General features: G+C 42.2%; 2 protein-coding genes across 6 annotated transcripts in view; both read left to right on the top strand.

Moving 5' to 3' along the window:
• LOC144699992 (ARM repeat superfamily protein) overlaps positions 1 to 9,651 on the top strand; it is a 37,148-nt gene extending 27,497 nt beyond the window's left edge. For all 5 annotated transcript variants that reach the window (XM_078571356.1, XM_078571355.1, XM_078571354.1 and 2 more), the window contains 9 exons: positions 676 to 788; positions 887 to 980; positions 2,182 to 2,401; positions 3,233 to 3,363; positions 7,740 to 7,886; positions 8,363 to 8,491; positions 8,699 to 8,797; positions 9,207 to 9,245; positions 9,384 to 9,651. In XM_078571356.1, coding sequence (XP_078427482.1) covers positions 676 to 788; positions 887 to 980; positions 2,182 to 2,401; positions 3,233 to 3,363; positions 7,740 to 7,886; positions 8,363 to 8,491; positions 8,699 to 8,797; positions 9,207 to 9,245; positions 9,384 to 9,521 — 1,110 coding nt within the window. In that variant the 3' untranslated portion in view covers positions 9,522 to 9,651. The remainder of the gene's footprint in view (positions 1 to 675; positions 789 to 886; positions 981 to 2,181; positions 2,402 to 3,232; positions 3,364 to 7,739; positions 7,887 to 8,362; positions 8,492 to 8,698; positions 8,798 to 9,206; positions 9,246 to 9,383) is intronic.
• Positions 9,652 to 9,678: 27 nt separating this feature from the next.
• LOC144699994 (putative ascorbate-specific transmembrane electron transporter 1) lies at positions 9,679 to 11,034 on the top strand. Its single transcript, XM_078571357.1, has 4 exons — positions 9,679 to 9,997; positions 10,070 to 10,118; positions 10,186 to 10,385; positions 10,459 to 11,034. The coding sequence occupies exons 1-4, from the start codon at positions 9,839 to 9,841 to the stop codon at positions 10,768 to 10,770; spliced, it is 720 nt and encodes a 239-aa protein (XP_078427483.1). The 5' UTR covers positions 9,679 to 9,838; the 3' UTR covers positions 10,771 to 11,034.
• Positions 11,035 to 23,428: the final 12,394 nt, after the last annotated feature.

Raw genomic sequence — 23,428 nt, 5'->3', positions numbered from 1 at the left:
CTGTTTAAAGTTGCCGATAGTTGCCCACTCATTTTTGTTATTGATTATCAGTATCCGTTTTCGAGGGATAACGCCTAAATATTATGCCAGCCATTTGAGTTTCCTTGATGTGCGCTCTGATTGAATCTATTTTCTGATTTTTTTTTTGAAAAAAGGATAGGGGAGATGACACGGTCAGTGACCCTCCCAGTGAGATAAAATTATATTATCGTTAAGTACTTGTAGGGCCTAAAGGGCCTTGGCCCTGGGCTTTTACACCATGCAGTGGCAAAACCTGCAGCTGTTTGTATCACCGCGTCCGTCAATGCTTCCTGTTTGTTGAAGATGACTTTGTTCCTATGCAGCCATAGTGCCCATAGCACTGCAAAGGGTCGAACCTGCCCCTCTAGGCCCCTAGGTGCTCCACTTTGTACAGAGTCCCAAAAGGCCTTCACTGATGAGATATCCGCCTTCTTAGTGTGCATTCTTGTTTTAACCCTGAGATAATCGGATCCTCTGATGAGATATCTATTTTCTGATGTTAAACGTTAGACTAAATGTGGTCGTATTGATCTTGGTTTGATTTTAACCCTGGGCAACCGATTCTTAATTAAGTTAATTCACAGTATTCTCAGATGACTTCATCTTAGATATTCAGTCTAACACAAGTCCTCTAATTTTGGCGGGGTTTTACAGGTCCTTGTCACCCTGGAGTCGACCCCTGATTCTGCTTTTAGGACAGATGCTGTAAAATATGCTCTTATTGGTTTGATGAGAGATCTCAGAGGAATTGCAATGGCAACTAATAGGTTACTCTTTGACCTATCTCTGCAACAGATTTACACTCAACATAGTGGAATGGATTTCATATTCATCTTCAGCTCATAATTTTTTTTTTTGGGTTCAGTCGAAGAACGTATGGACAATTCTTTGATTGGTTTTACCCGTCTCATATTTCACTGCTTTTGAAAGGAATTGCGCATTGGGCCGATACACCGGAGGTATTCTATTTTCAAATTTCATGTTATGATGTCAGCTTTTGTTGATCGTGGTCTCGTGATGACTATCTGTTTTAATCTTTTAATCTGAAATGAACCATTCATCGTTTGCATGAATAATAAAAATTCCATTAAAATCTTTCACTGAATTTCCATGTTTCATACTGTGCTAGCAGACTCTCTTCTTTCTTTTTACCGAGCATGTTGTAATATCTTTTTTGAAACATAACATGTGATACATTACTGCAAAGAGCTTAAGTGAGTTCATGGTGGATAATTTTCCTTCATTATTGTAAGCGCATATTCTGGTGGCTACGTCTTCTGCTTTTCACGTTGTCTTGAATGAAGCTTGTCAAAAGAAATGCTAGGGAAATAAAGTTTTGGGAGTGGAAACTTTGAAACAGGTCTTTTGACATTTAAGGAGACTGCCCCTGTGATTTAAGTTCCCGTCAAATAGGATATGATGCTCTTGACTGGTGCCAATAAGGACTCTTTGTGTTTTACATCTGATAAATTGTATTTTGTCCGATGTTTTTCCGGAGTATTTTCTTGGCACCTGGAAGCGGATGTATTTCTCTTATATTTTGAAATACTCGATGGCGTTTGTATTGGACAATCCTTTTTCTGAGAGAACCTTTTTTCAATAGATATCAACCACTTGCAAAAATTTTTATTCTCTTGGATTTTCTTGTGTCCTGGAAAATATCTCTTTCTACCAGGTAAAATCGTCCACTATGATCGTTAACCGACCAGTTGGGTACATCTTTTGTATATATTCATACCCTTGGTATGCATTTGATGGTTAAAAAAATTGATGGTTGCAAAATTATTACATTTAAGTATTTTGATTTTTCTTTTTCTTTTTACTCTAATGAGGACTATCGTGAGCCAAAGAATCTTTCACTTGACTGAGGAAGAGAATTGCCAAACTCTTTACCATATCAAAAAAAACATATCAAAAGGTGCATCTGTCTTATTTTTGTTTCATTTTTGCATCTGTTATACCTATCTATTTCTTCACTCTTTTGTAACATTTGTTTTATTTTTGTATTTTTATTACATTGACATTTTATAATGTATGCATTTGCGTGCTATTCATATGATTTTCTGAAACTTATCTTCTGAATCATCTCTCTTACGATTTTACTGATAATCCTGCTTGGCGTTGCTTAATTTAATACCGTCTCACTTTTGACATTTTCAGGTTACTACTACGTTGTTGAAATTTATGTCTGAGTTTGTCTTTAACAAAGCTCAGCGTTTAACTTTCGATTCTTCTTCCCCTAATGGCATTCTTCTATTTCGGGAAGTTAGCAAATTGATAGTGGCGTATGGTAGAAGAATATTATCCTTTCCTGCCGGCAGTGATATCTACTCTAGCAGATATAAAGGCATGTGGATTTCCTTGCACATTCTTTCGAGGGGTAAGCTTCACAGAGTGTAGCGTTTTAATTTTATACGAAATAGAAATTCCATGTTTACTCCATTGCATTTTTCTCGCGAATCACTTTTTCACTTTTGAAATGGAAATAACATCCTTGCCAGTCCTCTTTTCCGTGGGTCCTACTGTTCTCCGAAAGGTTACTGAAATGGGCGGGAATTCTCGATTGACCTGATTTACATGGAAATGTATATTTTTAGCTTAGGATAAAATAAAATAACATTATATTGCTCTTCCCCGTTTTTTCGCAAAGATTCTGTTTTAGTTTCTGACTGTTAATAGAGTTGACCTGGATGGAGATTGAGAAAGAGCTTAAGATTGAGGGCGAGCATCCCAATATCTTTAGTTAGAGTCATTGTGATCTCCTTCTCTTTCTCGAGGGCTTGCCTATTCATGGTAATCTTAGATTTATTTTTAACCTTTTGTTTCTCCGTCCTATTGTAGGATATTTTTGCAAGTAGCCCGTGGTCCATGGAGAAAAGTATCATATTCTTTCTCGAGTAAAATAGTTCTCAAAGAGCTATGTTCTCTAGGTTGATTCGGAGTAGTATCGAATGGTTGCTCGTGTAAAATTTGTAATTTAATGTCCTAGACCCTGAAGTAATGCTATATTATGTTGTTAGTAATAGGTTTTAATAGATGGCTGAGAAATGCTATGATAGTTGTTTTTGTCCTGATTTTTAATGAGGTGCTCGGGTTTTTGAGTAGACTATCTAGTTGAGCACTTATTTTGATTTTTTTTGTGTCGTATGGAATTTATTCAAGTTATCATGCTGAGTCTATTTTTACTCATAAACATTTTACCCTGGAACAGCACTCGCTGGGAATTATGTCAATTTTGGTGTGTTTGAGTTGTACGGAGACAGAGCCCTTGCTGATGCACTTGATATAGCCCTAAAAATGGCGCTGTCAATTCCTCTACCTGACATACTGGCGTTTCGCAAGGTTGTATGGGCAGTGACTTCAAATTGAAGGATGAATTTTATAACTTTAAGATTCCTTATTTCTTTTAAAAAAACTTTAAGAATCCTTATTTTTTATCTGTTTTCATTCCAGAATGTTCTGGGTTATTTTAATTTTAGTACGGATAAGATGCTGATTAACCATTTATTCCCTAACAGCAGAACAGGTTGATCATCGACTTCGGGTGGTCTTCCATATTTTCTTCAAAAAAATTAACTCCCTAACATCTGAAAAACTTATGTGCTTGGAACTGTTTTTATTTTTTGAAAAGTAGAATAAAAAATTATCTGACGATTTGGTGACTCTCTCAGTAGAACTATAGAGGCCCATCTTGGTCTATTTAAAACATGTTCAATCCTCCAGTCTCCTCCACAATCAGAGGAAATCAGACTGCCTTAAGTCCCTCCAACTCAGGGATAGCCACGTCGATAGAAGCCATTCTTTCCCCACACCTCATTTCTCTACAGCCATATGGCCCAAAATGCCGCTAGTACCCGCCTGCCTTCTTCCTTCTTCCTTGTACACCCACATCTCTGGATTGAGCCCCAGAAAGCCTTTTGAGAATTCACAACCACCATTGATATCTCTTAGCTGGCCCAAATCGTGGGGGCAAAAGAGCGCTCACAAAATAGGTCTTGGTAGTATTCTTTACCTGCTTGAGCATAGCACACATGCCAACAATGTATCTGCATATATCCTTTTGTGAAAGGCCTGGAACCCGAGCCCTCCTCTTCCCCCTCTTGGATCCGCACATGTGCCGTGGATTGAAAAAGGGTTGTTGACTCATGTCCAGCCTTCTTTTTCACCGTACCTTTGGTTTAACTGAGCTGGGGACTGCTGCATGTCCAGGAATCTGCAACCTTTTGGTTTGGCATGGCACCAACAATCCCAAACCTTGGATTTTCTTCCAAAAAAAAAGAAAAAACAATCCCAAACCTTGGAATTAGGGCTTGTGTGAGTGCATGTAAGCGAGGAAATGCTTCATGTAACGTGCCTTGTGGCAACGATACCTTCAACCAATACTGAAATACGAAGCCATTGTCTAACTTGGCAGCGAAGAATTCACCTACTGGGGGGAAGATCTGTTGGAGTCCTTGCCAAAAGGGTGGAGGCCCTTGGGACGGAGCTGCTTTTCCCTCCCAATTCAACCCCTGCCATAAGTTTACCAGCTGTATTTTAATGGTGAGGTCATCTCGGGGATTCAAAATCCTTTCCACCCACTTCATTAGCAGTGCCATGTTCATTCTTTGTATGTGCAAGATTCCTCCAGTAGCCATTCTACATTCTCTATACTGGTTAGTCTGTTTTTGTCATCCTCCCCCTCTTCTTTTTTGAAGAAAATAAGGAAGACCACGGGATCGGTGGTCAACCTGATGCTATTAAGATATAAAGTTGTGTGCAATCCATACACAAATTGACCAAAATGGTCTGCCATTCACCTCCCTCCAAACCAAAAAAATATTAATGCCTTAAAGTCCTGAAGGACATTCTCCATGGAAGCCTTCTTCGCCTTGAATACTACTACATTACGGCGCAGCCATATCGCCCAGAGCACCGCGGGAGTCTCCCTCAGTCCAGCTTGTTCCTGTACCTTCCGTCACCTGCGGAGGCCCAAAATGTCTCATCGGAGGACACATCCACCCCCGTCAGCTGCTGCGATGCCCATATTCCCTGGGCGAAGGGACTTGCGAAGAATAAGTCGGAGCAGTCTTCATTGTCTCTGGCGCACATAGGGCAATCTGTGGAAGCCGCCGGGACCCATCGCAACCAATCGTCGCCACCTCAACAACCAGCTGAAGAGACTCACCTTGAGAGGGATTTTTTGTTTCATCAACATGGAGGATGTGGTGTTGATTGTTGAATGCTCCAGCGCTTCCTCTCTGATCTTCATATAGGCCTTTTTTACTGAAAAAGATGTCCCATGCCACACCCATCCATCACGTGACTCCCTTGATGGAGGAGGACCTGTTGCATCTTCATAAACTCCAAAAACCGTGGCTCCGATAAGGGCCCTGCCATGATTGGGGTCCAAACTCCATCCCAACACTCACAGGCGGTAGCATGAGGGTTTTGCGCCAGTGCAAAAAATCTTCAGAATTCTAGTTTCAAGATGCCTTTATTGGACTAGTTACCTGTCCAAAAAAGAAAATCAGCACCATCTCCCAATTTGGCGTCGAAAAATGCATGGATACACGGTATAGCTTGACAAAGACCCCGCCATAATGGAGACTCCCCTCGAGTTTTTGCCCAACGCATCTCCCAATCAATCTCTGAGCCATATTTATCCCTCAAGACATTCAAAACCAGGCCCTCTTCTGCTGATGCAAATCTTACCACCCATTGGTCAATAATGCCAAATTCATGGATTCCAGGTGGAGGATCCCCAAACCCCCCTGTTTCACTGGTCTGCATACTATGTTCCATAAGACCAGAGGCACCCCCTTGCGCTCTTCATGTTCGTTGCCTCCCCAAAAGAACCTTCTCAGCAATCCATCCAAATGTTTTTCTACACCTGTTGGCATCTTAAAGACCGAAAGATAGAAAACTGGGATTACTGAGAGTATCGATCTCAGCAGCACCAGGCGACCCCCTTTTGATAGCACTCTGTTCTGCCAGCCTTCCAATCTCCTCTCCACCTTCTCAATCACTGGCTGCCATTCTGCATTTAAAATATGTCTCCCTTCAACAGAAGACCCAAATAGCTCAGTGGGATTGACTCTCTAGATGTGCCAAGAGCGCTAGCGCATTGTGCCTCCTCATCAGAATGTCCGAATCCCACAAATTCCGATTTGGCTCGATTCAAATGTAGGCTTTAGAAGTATGAAAATAAATCTAGTAATGTAGATAGAGTACGTGCTTCCTCTGCTGATTTGATAGGTTTCCCTGGGACGCATCGGGGGCATTCTCGTCATGTTTCCCTCTATGTTCCTTTAAATAGCACAGCCCTCCTTGTGGGGAGGGCAGACTTGGATGTTGGTTCTTGAGTGATTGTTGGTTTCCCCTCCCTTCTCGTCTCTCCTACATCTACCCTCTCTCCCTCCATGATCCTCGTCCTCGTGATCTTCTCGACTTCACAGCGTCTTCAAGCGGCTCGTCCTCGGCCGATCCCTACCCCCTCCGCTCGGCCTCCTCTCCTATCCTTCCCGTTTCACCTCTCTACCCTGTGAATTTCTTCCTCGCCTCATCGTCCACTCCTTCCGATACGAGCCTAGATCAAGGTTCGTATCATGATCCTTCTATGTCAGGCCCAAATACCTCATTGGTAAGTCATCTAGTAATCTAGTAAGTCATCTTCCCCCTCTTCAATGGCAGGCCCAAATACCTCATTAGTAATCTCTCAATTGGTATTCCCTATGCCCCTGCATATTGACTCTCTTCTTCCCAATCTCCCAGTCTGTTACAACCGTTTTTTAACTCGCTGAAAATCTCAATTTAGCTTCAAGTGCAAAGTAAACTGATTTTCCTCTAAATAAATGCTCTGATAGATTCTTTGAGTCATCCTGCATACTGGATGGTATGCAATTTAGTACATAGTTAGATGCGGACAATGATCCTCGTCTGTAACATTATCTGAACCATTAATTCAAAAAAAAAACATTATCTGAACCATAATTATGATGCTGATAATGATCGCAGTTCCTTGGTGCATGTCGACCAGAATAGGTCTCTAAGGTTATGTCTTAATTAGCATAGCGGACTACGGCGTTCATCAAAGTCACTAAAATTTCCTTTGCTATTTCACCCGGATGCCAGTATGATGATTATTCAATGAATATATTTTGTCAGAGCAGCATTGAGAAATCAATCGTTTATTCTGTCAATGAATCGTGATTCTCTGAACATCGGTGGCTGAACTTTTGAATGACTTGCTAGCTTGACGAACACTGTACCCATTCCCCTTCCAAATTGTTGGTATTTGTAGAATCGAGGAATTAAATTCGACATTACTTGAAGTTGGAATCTACCATATTGCCTTCCATCATGTTGATCCAATGTTTTTTTTTCTTCAAAAACAAATGCAAGGTTTTTTCTAGCTGAAGGATTGGCGTCCAAATTCATTTTATGGTCGTAATGTTAATTGTTTTATAAATTTGGTCTTTCAAAAAAATTAAAAATAAAAAGACGAAAATACCCTAGTTCGGTAATTGGAGGAAAGCGAATTTACGCTACCATGGTGAAATTACTTTATCATTTGGGGAATGGAAACTGGATGTGTTTTTAAGAGGTGTCCAAACATTGCCTCTCTTTGGTAAAAGCTTGATATTTGCCTTGAATCTTATGTCTTTTAATAACCAAATTTTATTGAGAATTGCGTGCATTTGTTTTCCTAACGGTGTAACTTGTTTCCTTTTTCTCAGTTGATGAAGGCATACTTCGCATTTATGGAAGTTTTATTCAACAATCAGTTGGTTTTTGTTCTCAATCTGGATCCGAGCACATTTATTCATATTGTGAAATCGCTTGAGTCTGGTCTTAAAAGCTTGGATTCCAATGTATCATCTCAAGTATGTTCCCTCACACGATTCCAATGTACATGTTTACAGTGCTTTCTTCTGGTGAACTTGTTGTTCAAAACTATATTCATATTGACAGAGGTCAAACCAGAGAGAGAGAGAACGAAGACCCTTTGATTCAACAAAAAGAACCACACGATTTACTTGATAATCAGGGAGATTTATACAGCGTAAGGGCAACGGTGGACTAAAAAGCTGTGTAGAGTAACGTGATGTTCAAGGAACGTCAATTTTATCGCGTAACTGATAGCACATATAACTAAATTCATGCAATTAAACGTGAATCTTGTGAAGTTTTGGTTTTTAATGTCAAAATCTTATGTTAATTTTAATTTTCTTTTAATTCAAAAAAAATCTTATGTTAATTTTAATTTCCTTTTCTTTATTTTCTGTTTTTATGGATTTTAATATAGTGTTGATTTAGATTTTGTAAATTGCTCTTAATTTTGATTTTATCTTGCCTACAGTGTGCTTCTGCAGTTGACCATCTGGCTACTTACTACTTTAACCACATCACGACAGCAGATTCACCTCCGTCGTCGGCTGCTATCAATTTGGCACGACATATTGCTGAGCGGCCGAATTTATTCCCTGAAGTATGGCGCTTCACTTAGTTTTCATGTCTATTTTTCGCCTTATGTTTGGTGTTAGCCTCTGGATCGACCTTGGTTAAGACTTCTATTTAATATGTACAAAAGTTTCTGGCTCTGTGCTTGGAATCAATTTTCCTATATTCGTTGAATTGTTCTTGCTTGTGCTTTACATAACGGATTAAGAACTAAAACTTGGTATTCTCTATGCAGATTTTGACGAGTCTGTTTGAGATAGTTTTGTTCGAGGACTGTGGGAATCAGTGGAGCCTAAGCAGACCAATGCTAAGCCTCATACTCATCAGCGAACAGGTGCCAACAGATAACTTTCTCTCTCTCGCTCTCTCTCTTTCCTGAATGATTTTTTCTTTTTACCTTTTTTACTTTTTGGAGTGCACATTTCAATCGAGATAAACTATCTTTTCTAGATCGGGCAGAACATCTTGTCATCTCTTTGTCGCAAATCATTATTTCAAATCCTTTTTTGGCCGAGACAGTAGGGGAAACGCCTGTTTTCTTTCTGGAAAGGCCTATTGTTTAGCTGTCGCATTTGTCTTTTTGGTTGCTGGCATATATGTATAAACGATTTGTACGAGATAAGGTAATCGTAAAACCTTGATCGATACAGCACAATTCGTGAATTCTATTTTCCCGATTGATCGATATACCACAAATATTCAGTCCAAAAAGGTGCCCAACCGTCATTCTCTTATTTATGCAGATATTCAGCGATCTGAAGGTCCAGATCTTATCTTCACAGGTTAGTTAAACTGCTCCATCCGCCAGTCCAACCTACAAGCATCACCCATTAAATACACCCTTTTAATTCTCATTAAACCTAATCTTTTTGATTCCCTTTCCTTCCTTTCTCATTATAAATTCTGCAATCCCTGCGCAGCCTCCGGATCAGCAACAACGCCTCTCCCAGACATTCGACAAGCTCATGTCTGACGTCAACCGAAGTCTGGATTCCAAGAACAGGGACAAATTCACCCAAAATCTCACTGTTTTCCGGCACGAATTCCGCATCAAGTAAAAAAAGAAAAAACACACACACACACACCCCATCTCCAATATTTGCTCCCCTATTGTACAGCTCACATTCTTCCACCCTTCTTCCATCAAATTCTGTACATATTCTTTTTTCTAGTCTTTCTATTTTTCTAGAGAGAGAGAAAAAGAGACGAAGAAGGTAAGAGAGCGATGGCGGACGTTAAAAGAAGGTAGCTACGGCCATTGGACATTGTCCAGCGTCGTGGGCTGCTTCGGTCCAGACGAGTAGACGATATAATACGAATCGCGCCACGTCGTAAGGCAAGTTCGGTGGAAGGTTAAGGCAAAGAGTTATCGGAAATGGGCAGCGGCGTTGGCGGGTTGAAGGCTCGGCCGGCGCCGTTCACTTACGTTGTGCACGTACTGGCCGCGATCTCTGCCCTTCTAGTTCTCTTCTGGGCTATTCACTTCCGCGGCGGCCTCGCCTTCGTCGCTACCAACAAGAATCTCATCTTCAACGTTCGCTCTCTCTCTCTCTCTTTCTCTCTCTCTCTATGGAAACTCAGCTGACTGTCTTCTTTCCCGTTTCAGATTCATCCTGTGTTCATGCTGATTGGCTTCATCATCCTCTCCAGCGAAGGTAACTTGGGTTCTTCTTCTTTTCTTTGTTTATCATGGTGGTTATTCTTGGTTTGGTCGTGTTTTAGCGATAATCAGCTACAAAGTTCTTCCCTGGAGCAAGGAAGCGAAGAAGCGAGTCCATCTGACGCTCCACTTCCTGGCCCTGGTTCTTGGGGCCGTGGGCATCTACGCGGCGTTCAAGAACCACAACGAGAGCGGGATCGCTAATCTCTACAGCCTCCACTCCTGGCTCGGCCTCGGCACCATATCCTTGTTCGCTGTCCAGGTTAATAATTCTCGTTCCTCGGCTCTCTCCGCGGCTTGGGATCTTGAATTTTGGTTTGTGTTCTTGTTCGCAGTGGAGTTTCGGGTTCGTGTCCTTCTTCTATCCGGGATTGGCGCCCGCTGTGCGGAGAGATGTTCTTCCGTGGCACGTTCTGGGGGGGGTCTTCGTCTACGCGCTGACCATCGCCACGGCCCAACTTGGGTTTCTGGAGAAGCTCACGTTTCTGGAGAGCGCGGGGCTCGACAAGTACGGGACGGAGGCCGTTCTGGTTAACTGCACCGCGCTTATCGTGCTGGTTATGGGAGCCTTTGTCGTGCTCGTGGCTGTACTCCCCTCCGAGGTTGACTATCCGGAGGGTTACAGACCCGTTCCGGAGGAGGCTTAGACGATTACGGTGCGGGTTATCCATCTTCCACCGTGTTCATTCCGCCGAATAATCCGCTCTATTTTCTACTCTGTTCTAGTACTGCTTAGAAATGCCAGTTTCTCTTGTTTGTATTCCCGTGTTCATCTCTCTCTCTCTCTCTCTCTCTCTCTCTCTCTCTGTCTGTCTGTCTCCGTCTATGTCTCTCCATGTCTTTCTCTCTCTGTCTCTGTCTCTCTCTGTCTCTTCTGGGTTTGATTATTCTTGTTTGTATTTACGTGTTCATCTCTCTCTCTCTCTCTCTCTCCATGTCTTTCTCGCTCTCTCTTCTGGGTTTGATTATTTCTTTCCGAAGGAGAGGGAAAGCGAGTTCTGGATGGCGTTTGTGGACGGTGGCGGATATCATTCGAGATTCAATGAACGTGAGACTGTCCGTTGTGTGGTGTGCACACTTCGGTAGTGTGTGGTGTGAAATTCAGTTCCGTTCTGAAAGACAGTTCATGCAAACTCTCGGAGCGTCGGTGCTTTTTTATCCTGATTACGGTCTCGCTCTGGTCCTTTGGCATGGACCTAATGATAGACCCAAAATGTATTTTCTCTAATTTTATAAGAATTTTGTATTTCATGCACCTAAATAGAGCAAGTAATAAAATAATGCATTTTTATGCATGTTTTACAACTTTAAATATATTTAAGACATTTTTAATTTTCTAATGCTCTGTTGGAGAAATAAAGAGATTAAAGAAATAAAGAAAATTGATAAAGAAGAAAGAAACATATATATATATATATTTTTATATAAACAAAAAAGTGGTTTATTGGGCCGGCTAAGGAGCCGACCAGGCGCATAGAGCCCAAGCCAGTTGCAGGCCAGCGAGCGCAGGGCTCAAGCCAGCTCACAGCTGGCAAGGGGCAGCGTCTGGCAGGCATGCCAAGCTGGCCGCCACAATGAGATCAGGCCCACAAAGAAGACAAGGTCACACACTAGAGAGGTATGCATTTGAATTCAAATAGCAATATCCACGGAGATTTATATAGCGCTTTGTATTTCAGACATTTTCAATATGAGATTTGAATCCCACTATATCCTTTACCCTCGCATCAGGCCAGGCCGATGAGTACGAGTGTGATCGTGGCCCAACGGGTCGTGATCTAAAGGAAGAAAAGGAAGAAATCAAGACCAGGCTTCAAGCCAACCCAGCTCGAAGCCCTTGTCTTTTCGGACTGATTAAAGAGACGGATATGATCGCGTCTGTCCAATCTTCTTTAAGAAGATTGGACGATGAGATTGAGCCATCTTATTTAATTTTTTTTTTCTATTTCAGGCCTTCCTATTGGCCGGCTGTGGTGATGTGGATCGCGGGACCCTTCAGCATACAAATTAGAAGATAGGATGCTGACGAGGCGGCTGACAGTGCACTGACGTGACGAAAAAAGGTGCACCAAATTTATCTGGGTCCACGGCTGCAATTTAATCGCAGCCGTTGGACCAAGATTAGCCAGATTGGACAGCCACGGGCATTTTTGTCCATCCTTGCCCCTGGCCATCGACGTCGGCGGCTGGATGCCATTTTCAGCAAGCGAGGGGGGATCACTGGGAGATCCAACGGCCCAAGAGGACCCCTAGGGCCATCCCCCTGTATCGGACGGCTTGGGAGGTTCCTCCCAGGCCGTTAAATGGGCCCCGAAGGCCCCAATTCATCCTGTCTTTTGACCGAGGCTCGTAGAGACGGCGGAGGACCCGTCTGAAGCTGACGGAGCAAGAGGAGGGGCGTGACAACTCTCCGAAGGCTCCTAGAGCTCCAGAAGGCGCCAGAGGAGGCTGAAGAAGACGAAGACTTGCACCAGTACGGGAGAGAAGCAAGGGGGAATCCACATACTGAAGCTAGGCGGCGGCGATCGATGCCGCCCCCCCCTTTATCTTTGATTCAGGGCAAGTTGGTATGTTTATTTTGCTTCATCTGGATGAAAAACCATTACATCACCCCCTTTTTACTTTTAGTTTTATCGTTGATTCAATCTGTTTTGATCAAAAACATTATCACCGCAATTTGGTTTGGATATTTCATTGAACACTTCATGTGTTCGATGAACATTATTCATATTATCCAAGTTTGATTTTATCAAATTTAGACAAAATATAAAAAAATATTCATTCCTCTCTATTGCATCTTCTATCGGGCATTCTGTTGAACACCTCATGGGTGTTCGACAGAAACACCCTCTTATACTTGATTTTCTCTTATAAAATCTATATAAAATATTTGTTCAAAAAAAAATATAAAATATAAAAATACTATTGATTAAATAATACACCTCTCTTTAGTTTTTGACTTCCTATCAAGCATTTGGTCGAACACCTCTTGGGTGTTTGACTAAATCGACCCATTAGTTCATTTAATCAACTATAAAAAACTCTATAAAACTATATATATCATATGAAAACGTCTAAAACTACCTATATTAATTCTGTGATAAATATATATCTTATATAAGTAGTACTCTATAATTCTAGCCTATTCTAAAGTTATATAAATACTTCTTAACTACTATTATTTTCCCTTTACCCCTTCTTAATATCTCTCTGTACCTATACTTACTTAGTATACTATACTTAGATAATTACTAAACCTTTTCCTATCTGTCTAACTTCTTCTACTTCTTATCCCTTATTTTTATTTAACTACTTAGTTTTATTAAGTACCCTATACTTCTTATTAGGTACTCTTTACTTCTACTTCTTATTAAGTACTCTATACTTCTACTTCTTATTAAGTGCTCCATACTTCTTCAATAACTATATTCATACCATCTTTAAATATAGTATCTAATATCCAGATTCTTTTTTATTATTAGTATCTATAATATATATTACATATAATATCATATATTTTCTCTTCTCTATTTCTCTTATTCACCTATTAATCCCTATAACTACTTATTATTTATCTCTTCTTATCCTTATTATCTTTATTATTATTATTATTATACCTTAACTAACAACTCAATCGTCAAATACATACCTAAAGGCCAGTCCCTGTGGAGACGACCTTACTCCAACTATAGAGTTGATTAAGTTTATATAATTTATTAAATTTATTTGATTGTAGGCAAATTAATTTACAACGACAAATTAAAATTTAATAGACAATTTGCTTCTGACACCAAAACCGTACCTGATGTTTGGTCCAATTCCGGTCCAGTCTTGTTCGGTCCCCGTCCTTATCAAAATGACTAGTCAAAGTCAAAATCAAAGTCAAAGATGAAAAGTTGGCAACAAGTTTTCCTAAAAGAATATGGCATTACAAGCAATTTAGAATATCCATTTTGGAAAGTGAAAAACACCATTTAGATGTTGCTTCCTAGCTCTCTTCATTTCAATTGCTGCACAACCTCCAACATAATATTGCTTTGGCACCACCTTGCTCCTACAACCTAAAAGAAGCATAGACATACATCATGATTCAACAACACACCATTGGAAAAGACAATCTAAATTTTGAATAATAGTAATACCATAAAATGATCACAAAGACTTTTAGTCATCATCATCCTCTGAAATTTCATCCACTTCACCATCTTCCTCTTTGTTCTCCTCATTGGCTCTATAAACGCAACATTTTAAAGTCATTAATATGGATATAGATTCTGCAGATAACTGTCCTCTTTTGAAAGTGACAATTCCTCTTCCTGCTGAAAAGAGACGTTTTGATGGGTCAGCCGAAGCACAAATAGGGAGGAACTCCTTTGCGGCAACTGCAAGCCGTGGATATTTTGCAGACCCAACTTCAGACCTCCATTTGAGTGGGTCATCATGAGGACCAATGCAAGGCTCTTTCAAGTGTTTATCTAATTCATCTCTAGTAGATCCTTGACTTGGACTTGTAGTTGTTTTTTCAGGATCCATCAATGCAACAATTAGTTTTGAGCACTTTGCGAGTATAGATGGTTGTTCTTCAATAGTTTGTTGGTTGGTTGAAGTTAAAGAGCTGGATACTTTATTGAGAAATTGTGAAGTAGTGAGGATGATATAAAAATTTTCATCATCGGGAATAAATTCAAGCTTCTTTTGTGGCTCTAACATTATCTCGACGGGGAACATAGGCTTTAACTTCAAGTGATGTTGATAATCTATCAATTTCTCCTTCATTACATCATATACAATTTTAGGCGACCTTGTTTGTTCCTTGCATGGTGACCTCGAGAGTTCAGGATGATGGAAATATATGTGGCAAGAAAGCCAATCACACATTCTGATGCCGGACGTCGTCGAAGACGTCGTTCGGTCGGTACCGAGTATGGTGGCTCGGTACCTAGATAGTGAAGTCAGACGTTGAAGGCATCGTCGTCCGATGGATAAACCCTAATTGGGTTGATATAACTACGATGCGAAGAATGAACGTCCTAAGTGTCATACTTGCATGCTCTGACTCGAGGGAGGCGTCGAGCTCCGAGCTGGGATGGGGACATCGGTGACAGTGACGACGACGGTGGCATCTTGAACCTCGTCGGAGGGACGAAGACGTCTCCAGCTGAACGGAATCAATCAGAAGGGCTTGCACGTAACGGACGGACTCATCCGTACCGATAAGACGCTCACTAGCATTCATAGTTTTCTCTCAATTTTTTCCCCTCTCACCTACATAGCCCCAGCGCGATGGATTCAAGACGAAAGTACACTGCAAAAGGTAAAATAACAAGCGACGGAGAGAGGGTGCACCTCATCATCGGGCAACTTATCGTGCAAGTTGTTCGTCGATACGACGACCGGAGCGGAGGTGGCGAAGAGGAGCCAGAGAGGGAACGACGACTCGACTGACCGGGGTGCATGAGCATACTGGTGGAGTTCGGGGGCGAGGAACATGACCCGCGAGGCGTGCGGGGATGAGAGGCCACCCATCAACGGTAGGGCTCAAAGGTACCGTTGTGTTAGTGATAGACCGGAGCGAATTGGGGATCAGGCACACAGTCGGCAAGTCGCTGCCGATGGCTGACACAACAACACACGAAGGAGGGGGCGGTGAAAGCAAAACCACCCCGTCACTCGTGAGTAGACGGTCGATGTCATGTGCCGGTCACCTAGTAGAGCACGAGCAGCTAGAGGATCGAGGGATAAGCCAATGGTGGTGAAGAGTCCTGGTAGCAGACAGAGCGCCCGCGGCGTAGGCCCAGATGTCGTCACAAGAGCACCATGGCGTCGGGATGGGATTACGGCTGTCAGAAAGCCTTCTGAAATAAGGTTACAGGTTTGCCGCTCTCGACAAAATCAGGCCGCAACGCTGGGGCGAGAGCATTCCCAGGGCAGCAGGACAGCCCTATTCAGGGAGAGTGATGATGTCTATGCCATATTCACGCCGGTGCTAGGATCAAGGTAATTCACCAGTCATTGATCGGCCCCGCACAAGGGAGCCATTAGCGGGCGAATTCCTTTCTCAAGAAGTTCTAAAGCACGTCGTTGCCGTTTGGGAAAGCTAACGACGATGAAGGATCCAGATAATCTCACCGTACTTGCTCACGCTAGAGAGTACGATGCAGCCCGTGCTGTATTCACGCCAGGACTAGAAGCAATGCAATGTCACCGTGATTGAGTCGTCAAAAGGTGGATTTTGTGTCTGAGAGGTGAGGCCACCCATCCTCTTCCACCATATTCTTAGAGCTGCCATGCACGGAGGGATTCTCAAGCGACTCTGGGGCATGTCGTTGCCGTATGGAAAGGGGGAAGGACGCTGAGAGTCGAAGCAATCTCACGGGCCTCTCGAATAGTCTGTTTCAGTGCTTGAACAAGGTTGGGAGGAGAACGCAAAAGAGATCCCTGATCGCTATCACCTGATGCGAGAAGTCTTCTTGCACAAAGGATCAGGTTCCCCTTCTTCCCTCCGCCCCTGATTCTTCTAAGTCTTCTGTTCCTCGTCCCTTCTTCTCCTTTCTTTTTGTTGAAGGGGGAGACCTACTTCCTTGACAAAAATTCAACACCAATTCAACAAAACAAGTCTGCTCCATTAGGGCGCCCATTTTCCCCTTAAGTAAGGGAATTGATGGGCCCCTAATGGATTCTTAAGGGGGGGGGGAAGAGTAGTCCATTAGGGGCCCTTATATAATGGGCCCTCATTACAAAAATAAAGGAAGAAAACAACATAAAAAGAAAAGGGGGAAAAGGGAGCGGGTCCAAACGGCTAAGGACCCCTCCCTACACAACGACAACGACACACTAGCACGGACAATGACAAAAGTGTCGTGAAGTGATGAAAATAAATCGACGAGTGCGAGAAACACAAAATACGACTAACGAAGATAATGGAAAGCAAGATGCGATAAACGAGCATGCTTCACCCGGCTGTCGACGACGGTGGTGGGTGGTGTGGACGACATCGTTGACAGTTCAAGATGGTGTGCACCATCATATTCCATTACTCATTTCATGTTCATTTATACAACATGTTCATTAATACGTAGATCACTAGTCTTCAAGCATGTGTTCTAAATATTTCAATTCAAAGGATACACGAGAATGACATTGAAGTATTCAGATAGAATATCACTATCTAGCCTCAATCATATGATGAGTATGATCGTTCCCGTAGCCATTAGTGTGGAGACACCAAGGATAGATAGTGGGCGCTCTTTAATGAAAAGATTTCACTGAATTGATCAGTATGAATCACTGAATGGTATTAAACTAACTTTCAATAAGGTTGATTCACGTTGTACTTTGTCAATCAGGTCCTTAGGCCTAAGACACCGAAGACATCTTATGGACTCACAGTTGTACTTTGACTATGACCTACGCATCCCGAATCATGATATTCTAAATAGTCTTAGTTCGGGTACATCAAGAAGTTCACGAAGGCGATTGAGTAGTCAAGATGAGATTGTCCACCCTCGGTATAAGAGGTAACAGCTCAGGGAAGACGTTGCGATGAAGTTGTTGACCAAGGTAGTGAAATATCAGGAGAATAGTTCTCCGATGATTTACGAACGCAATCAATACTTACTCGGAGGACTAATTAGATTTTGAAAGTAGATCATACCTTAAGTCATCCTAGGAGTGTCAAGTGGATGAGAGACTATACATACACGGTAACCGTTGAAAAACAGATTCTAAGAGTGAGTTGATAGAAAATCCTTTGTATCTTCTAGAGCATGAGGTGTAGCTTGGCACACCACGAGTAGGAAACTCAGTCTATCGATGACCTCGGATGGATTTAACCCAATCGATCGACTGATACATGGGCCAAGAGGGTCACACACAAGTGGTATTTTGGACGTCAGGAGATATACTTAAGTTTTGGGGATTTTATGAAAAATACCCACTTAGTATAAATAGGGGAAGGCCCTCAACCAAATTCACGTAGGCCAGAATTGTTTAGGTGTCTTCCTCTTCTTCTCCCTTCTCCCCACACACTCTCCACTCCCGATGAGATCGGGACAATGTAATGACAACGATGGAGGTAGAACGGGGATCATAATGAGAAGGAGGAGATACAACGTGTTGAGGACCACGTGGATATGTCTAGAGGCTGCACAATTGAGTAGCTCAACTCGTCTCGCTCTAGGATCCAAGAAATCACAAATGCGATCCATGCATAGGTTCTTGGTTTAATAATTTTATCGATGTCGTTCGATTTTGAAAAAGTCTTCCACTGAGTACCGTTATGATTTATTCATCCAGATATAGAACTCTAGAACCCAACACAGGATGCATATCGTCAGACACATGAATAATAGAGTCTAATTGATCTAATAGAAGTTGACGCACCCTCAACACAGTGGATGGTGTAATGATTTGTGACTGTGAAAGGATGTTAGTAGCATTACGAAAGCCTTCTCGTTCATCAGAAAACCTTTTCAAGAGATCCCAATCTTCAATCATGATTGAATAGCTAACTTTGTTTGTGTTGAGATAATCACTTACCATCTTTTCTAACACAATTCTCTTCTCGTAAGATGTTTCAATCATTTCAATGTAGATATCCACCTGGTGGGAACATCTTCAATTAGAAACTTTTGATTTTCGATGCCCAAATCATGGCATAAAGTACGATAGGGGTGAACTCTCTGTGATGACGCTCCGGCTGCAATGACAAGTCTTTAGAGCCTTTATGGAATTTCTTTAAATGAAAGCTGAGTATTATTAATGAAGATGTTTTGGTCGTCAATATCTTCACAAAGTGAGCTTGTTGCTCCTTTAATGTGAGTGAAATTATGTGCTAAATGTTTTTTTAAAATAAGGCTTTTATTAGATTTTTTTTAAGAACCTTAAATACCTAGCTCCTTCAAGAGTCATTGAACCGTCCAATTTAGAACATGTGTCATGCATGGTGCGTGATATTGGTTGGTGAAGTCTGAACCAGAATCCTTCATGAACCTTTATAAAGTTTCAACCATGGTTTAGTTATTACTGACATTGTCAGTTTTGATAGCGAGCACCTAGGAAAAAAGGGAAAAAACATTTGAAATATGTAATTACTATATAAAAAGAATTAATGATGATATACCTTGTTTGTGAGATTACAGCCCTTTAGCACATTGTGCACTACCTCTGCCAAGTAATCACCTTGATCCCAAGTATAGCTACACGGTTTGAGGTTGTCCAAGTGTTCATCATGAGTGACACATTTTCTATTGGCTTGAGTACCTCTTTCAGCTGCGACTTTTCCTGTGTAAATTTTTCAGCTGTTGTGCATTGTACACTCTTGGAACTTGGGATATATGCGTCATCAGTTTGTGCATAGAAGGTTAAAACATTCTTAAATTTTGGATGGTCAATAAGTGTGAATGATAGATCCACACTCACAACAAGGTCCAACAAAAGTGCTTTTGCTTCTTCGAGAGATCTGCTTGAAAACTTTGTAGTCTTTGCCAAATAATCTGAGATAGGTTTCACAATAATAGGAGGCTTTAAGTCACTGTATTCCTTGGTATGGCATGCTTTTAGGTGGTTCCATAAATTTGATGTGCTCCCCGTCTTATCCCTGGTCACTATTCTATTTTTTCTTTTACAAAGTTTGCATTTGTAGTTACCGTCACTATTTTTAACATAAGTATTCCAAGACAGGCTATGAATTTTGATGATTGGAAGTCGGGGAGTCATCCATTATCTCTTAATCAGTTATTGTAGTGTCCTTTACATGGTCTTCACCCAAATCCATGAATCCAAAGCTGATTAGAATTGGAACTTAAAGATAAAATAATAGAAAAACTAATCAAGATGAGATAGTGCAAGAGTATTAACCAACATAATAAGAAATAAAAGTACCAAAACAAAACCAACTAGAGCATAAAAAAAAGATTCTTCTAGTATAAAAGAACAATAAAAAAGAAGAATAATAAAAGAAGAATAAAAAGGAAGGAAGATGAAAATAAAAATAATAAAAGGAGAATAAAAAAAAGAGAAGAGAAGAAAAAATAAGAAGATAACAAAATGAGAAAAACGAAGAAGAAAAAAAGAGGAAAAAAAGAAGATAAGATAAGAAATAAGAGAAAAAAAGGATGAAGATAAGAAGAGAAGAGAAGAATAAAGAAGACCATAAGTGAAGACAAGAAGAAAGGAAGATGAAAATTAGAAAAAAATAAGAATAAAGGAAGAAAAGAACTGATGAAGATCAGAAGAGAAGAAAAAGTAAAAGACGAATACAACAAAGAAGAGAAGAACACAAAAAGGAATAGTAAAAAGAAGAAGATAAGAGCAACGAAAAATGAAAAGAAGAAGCTAAACATTAAATAAGAAAACAAGAAGAGAATAAGAACGGATGAAAAGAAAAACAGAAGGATAAGAAAGGAAGATTAAAAGTAAGAACCAACATAGTAAGAAGGGGGCGGAGGTGGGGGTGGGGGGGGGGGGAGCGGCGAGAGAGCAGGGGGGAAGGGGGGCAGTAGTGAGAGAGAGGGGGAAGGTAGGGCGGCAGTGGGGGGGGGGGGCGCAGCAGCGTGAGAGTGGATGAGGGGGACTGGCGGCAAACGCAGGGGGAAGGGGGGCTGCCGAGCGCACGGAGCGGGGGGGGGGGGAGGGGTCGCAGACCAGCGGGGGCGGCTGAGGAGATGGGGCGTGGCAGAGGCGCTGAGCACACGAAGCAGCGGCGTTGAGCTCTTGGGGTGGTGGGCGATTGGGAGGATGACGACAAGAGGGGCAAGGCTCAAAGTTCAGGAGTAGGGTTGACCAAGAAAAATAGTATTTAAAAATAATTATCATAAACCAGTACCGGTCTGGTCTGAACTTCAGACCAGATCCGACTGATCGGCCGGTCCCGGTTTGGTCTGGTCCGAGCAGTCCTCGGTTCAGTCTGATTAATGGCCCATGTTGGATCATCTTTACAAGGCACTCATATTTTTTTAAAGCCCATTTCCTGTCTGGCTATGATTGTAGATTATGATAGCAATAAGGAATCATAAGTTGATAATCTTTTCTTTCATATTCCCATTTTTATTTGTTGTCTGCTTCATTACCCTTTGAATGGTGTGTAAAATAAAGTTTTGCTAAAAAATAACCTCTAGAAAAATCCATATGTCCAGGCTGCTATTGACAAGGTTACGACGTGACTTTGAGTTCAACTGTGTTCAATATATCCAATTCGATTAGATCGAGATTTTCAAGAAGCAAAATGTCTAACAGTTTCAACAGTTTTAATAGAGAATTATCCTAGATTAAACACCTATTGAAGTGAAGTCAGATCATGCAATGACATAGGTGGATATGGATAAAGGGAGTTCATAATCTACTTTGAAATTTGGGCACATAAATTCTCAGGACAAAAAATTATAATAGGAATTCAGGGAGGACAAACCAAAATTTTGGTATGTTTGTCCTCGTCTACCATTAACCCATTTTGAACAGATTTTCTTACTCATCCATGATCGAAAAAATACTTGATTGTGTCTGGTTAGTTGTTCGAATGTTCTACCTCTAGATTTATCCAAGCAGTCCTCAACAAGTCAAATATCCTCCCCCACTTCTAAAAAAACTGTTGGAGATCCCTAAATACCTTCTCACTATAGAACTCACATGAATATGGGGAGAGCAGTCTAGAATAGAGAGGATGAATGCCCAAAGATTTTTTTGTATGGGTGAAATTTATTTGGGAAGAGACTCCTGGAGTAACTTTTTTTTTTAATTGGCAAAAACACGGTGCCGGGTACGGCCAACCCTAGGGTTGTGCACGTAGACCGATCCATCCGTGCCCTGGACGCCACCTAGGAGGTTTTTATTTATTAAGTGAAGTGTTTTTCAATGTTTTTAGGCGTGGAGCGAGTATATATATCCCAATTACACTCGGAACCCACTCGTCCACGCCCATAGTTTAGGAAAAGAAAAGATACATAACGGATACCTTGCAGGCACTCGAGGAAGTGTGGTCGTCATCGTCCCTAGCCCGGCGATACCGGTGTAGGTCGAGAGATATCCTTGCCTTCATGTCATCAAGCGGGGGCTGAAGTGCGTTGGGGACGCTAGTCGGGGCGGCTGCAATCTGCTCCTCAAACTCCACCGTTCCACGCGATTCTCCAATCCCGTAGGCCTGCCTTCGCGTGGGTTCGCCATGTGCGGAGGGTCGGTAGACCGAGACGATCGACTCGGTAACATCCCCTAGCTGTAGAAGGAAGCATCTGCCAAGAGAGAAAGACGGAGGAGGTCCGTGTGTGTACCACGTGATTGGCGAGGGCGTCAGCGGTCTGGTTGCCTTCTCGTAGCTGATGGTGAAAGCACTTGATTCGATGACGACACCGCATGATATCCTACCATATGCGATGGAGGCTCCACTAGGAACATGGACCTGTACGAAGCATATCAACTAATACCCGTGAGTCCGACTCTACGACGATATTGTGAAGGTTCCGCTCCTCACAGAGGAGTAGACCATCGCGTATCGTCATAGCCTCGGCTACTGTATTAGTCTGCACTCCATAAAAAGAAGAGAAAGCGAAGAGTATACTCCCTGTACGGTTCCGAAGGATACCGCCTCCCCCAGCTGGTCCCGGGTTCCCCTTGGCCGCGCCATCCACATTCAGTTTGAGGATGTCAACTTGCGGTGAGAGCCAATAAACAATCCTGTACTGAATACGGATAGGGGCATGGGTCACGGGCATCCCTAAGGATCCAAGGAGCTCGCAGGCGAATGCTGAGTTGTCGTCTCGAGGGGGTATGAGGCGGTGAATACGGCGTAGCCATAACTTGACCCGACGTAGGATGTCCACAGCGCGCATGGGTGTACCTGCAAAACGGCAAGAGTTTCACCCTTTCCATATCTCCCATAGTAGATAAGCTATGGTGATGTATAGGATGGGGCGCCGTTTAGAGTGTATTGGCGAGAGAAAGAGCTTGCCAAAACACTCAAACGGGGTCAGTAGACGCCAATGATCTGTGATTGGGCGCCAGCATGCCAATGCTACCTCACTATAAAAGAAAAGGTGATCCATGGTCTCTGTGTGGGGAAGTGAAGGACAACAATGGCAGCGGGAAGGTAGCGAGTGCCCTATACGGGTCATTCGATCGTCAGTCGGGAGCCCTCGATGTATTAAGCGCCAAAGGAAAAATGAGACTCGCTAAGGATGGTCGGATGCTAGATACGGCGACCCCAATGCTGTATAGGGGATTTTGGGCGAAAGTGTTCCCAAGAAGAGTGGCACGTGTAGGCTCCATCAGATGTGGGTGTCGAGATAGCAGAGTCAGAACTCGAGTCCAGTGGTG

This window comes from Wolffia australiana, chromosome 2 (genome assembly GCF_029677425.1).
Source record: "Wolffia australiana isolate 7733 chromosome 2, ASM2967742v1".
NCBI lineage: Eukaryota > Viridiplantae > Streptophyta > Magnoliopsida > Alismatales > Araceae > Wolffia > Wolffia australiana.
This window is presented reverse-complemented; position numbering and strand designations above follow the sequence as displayed.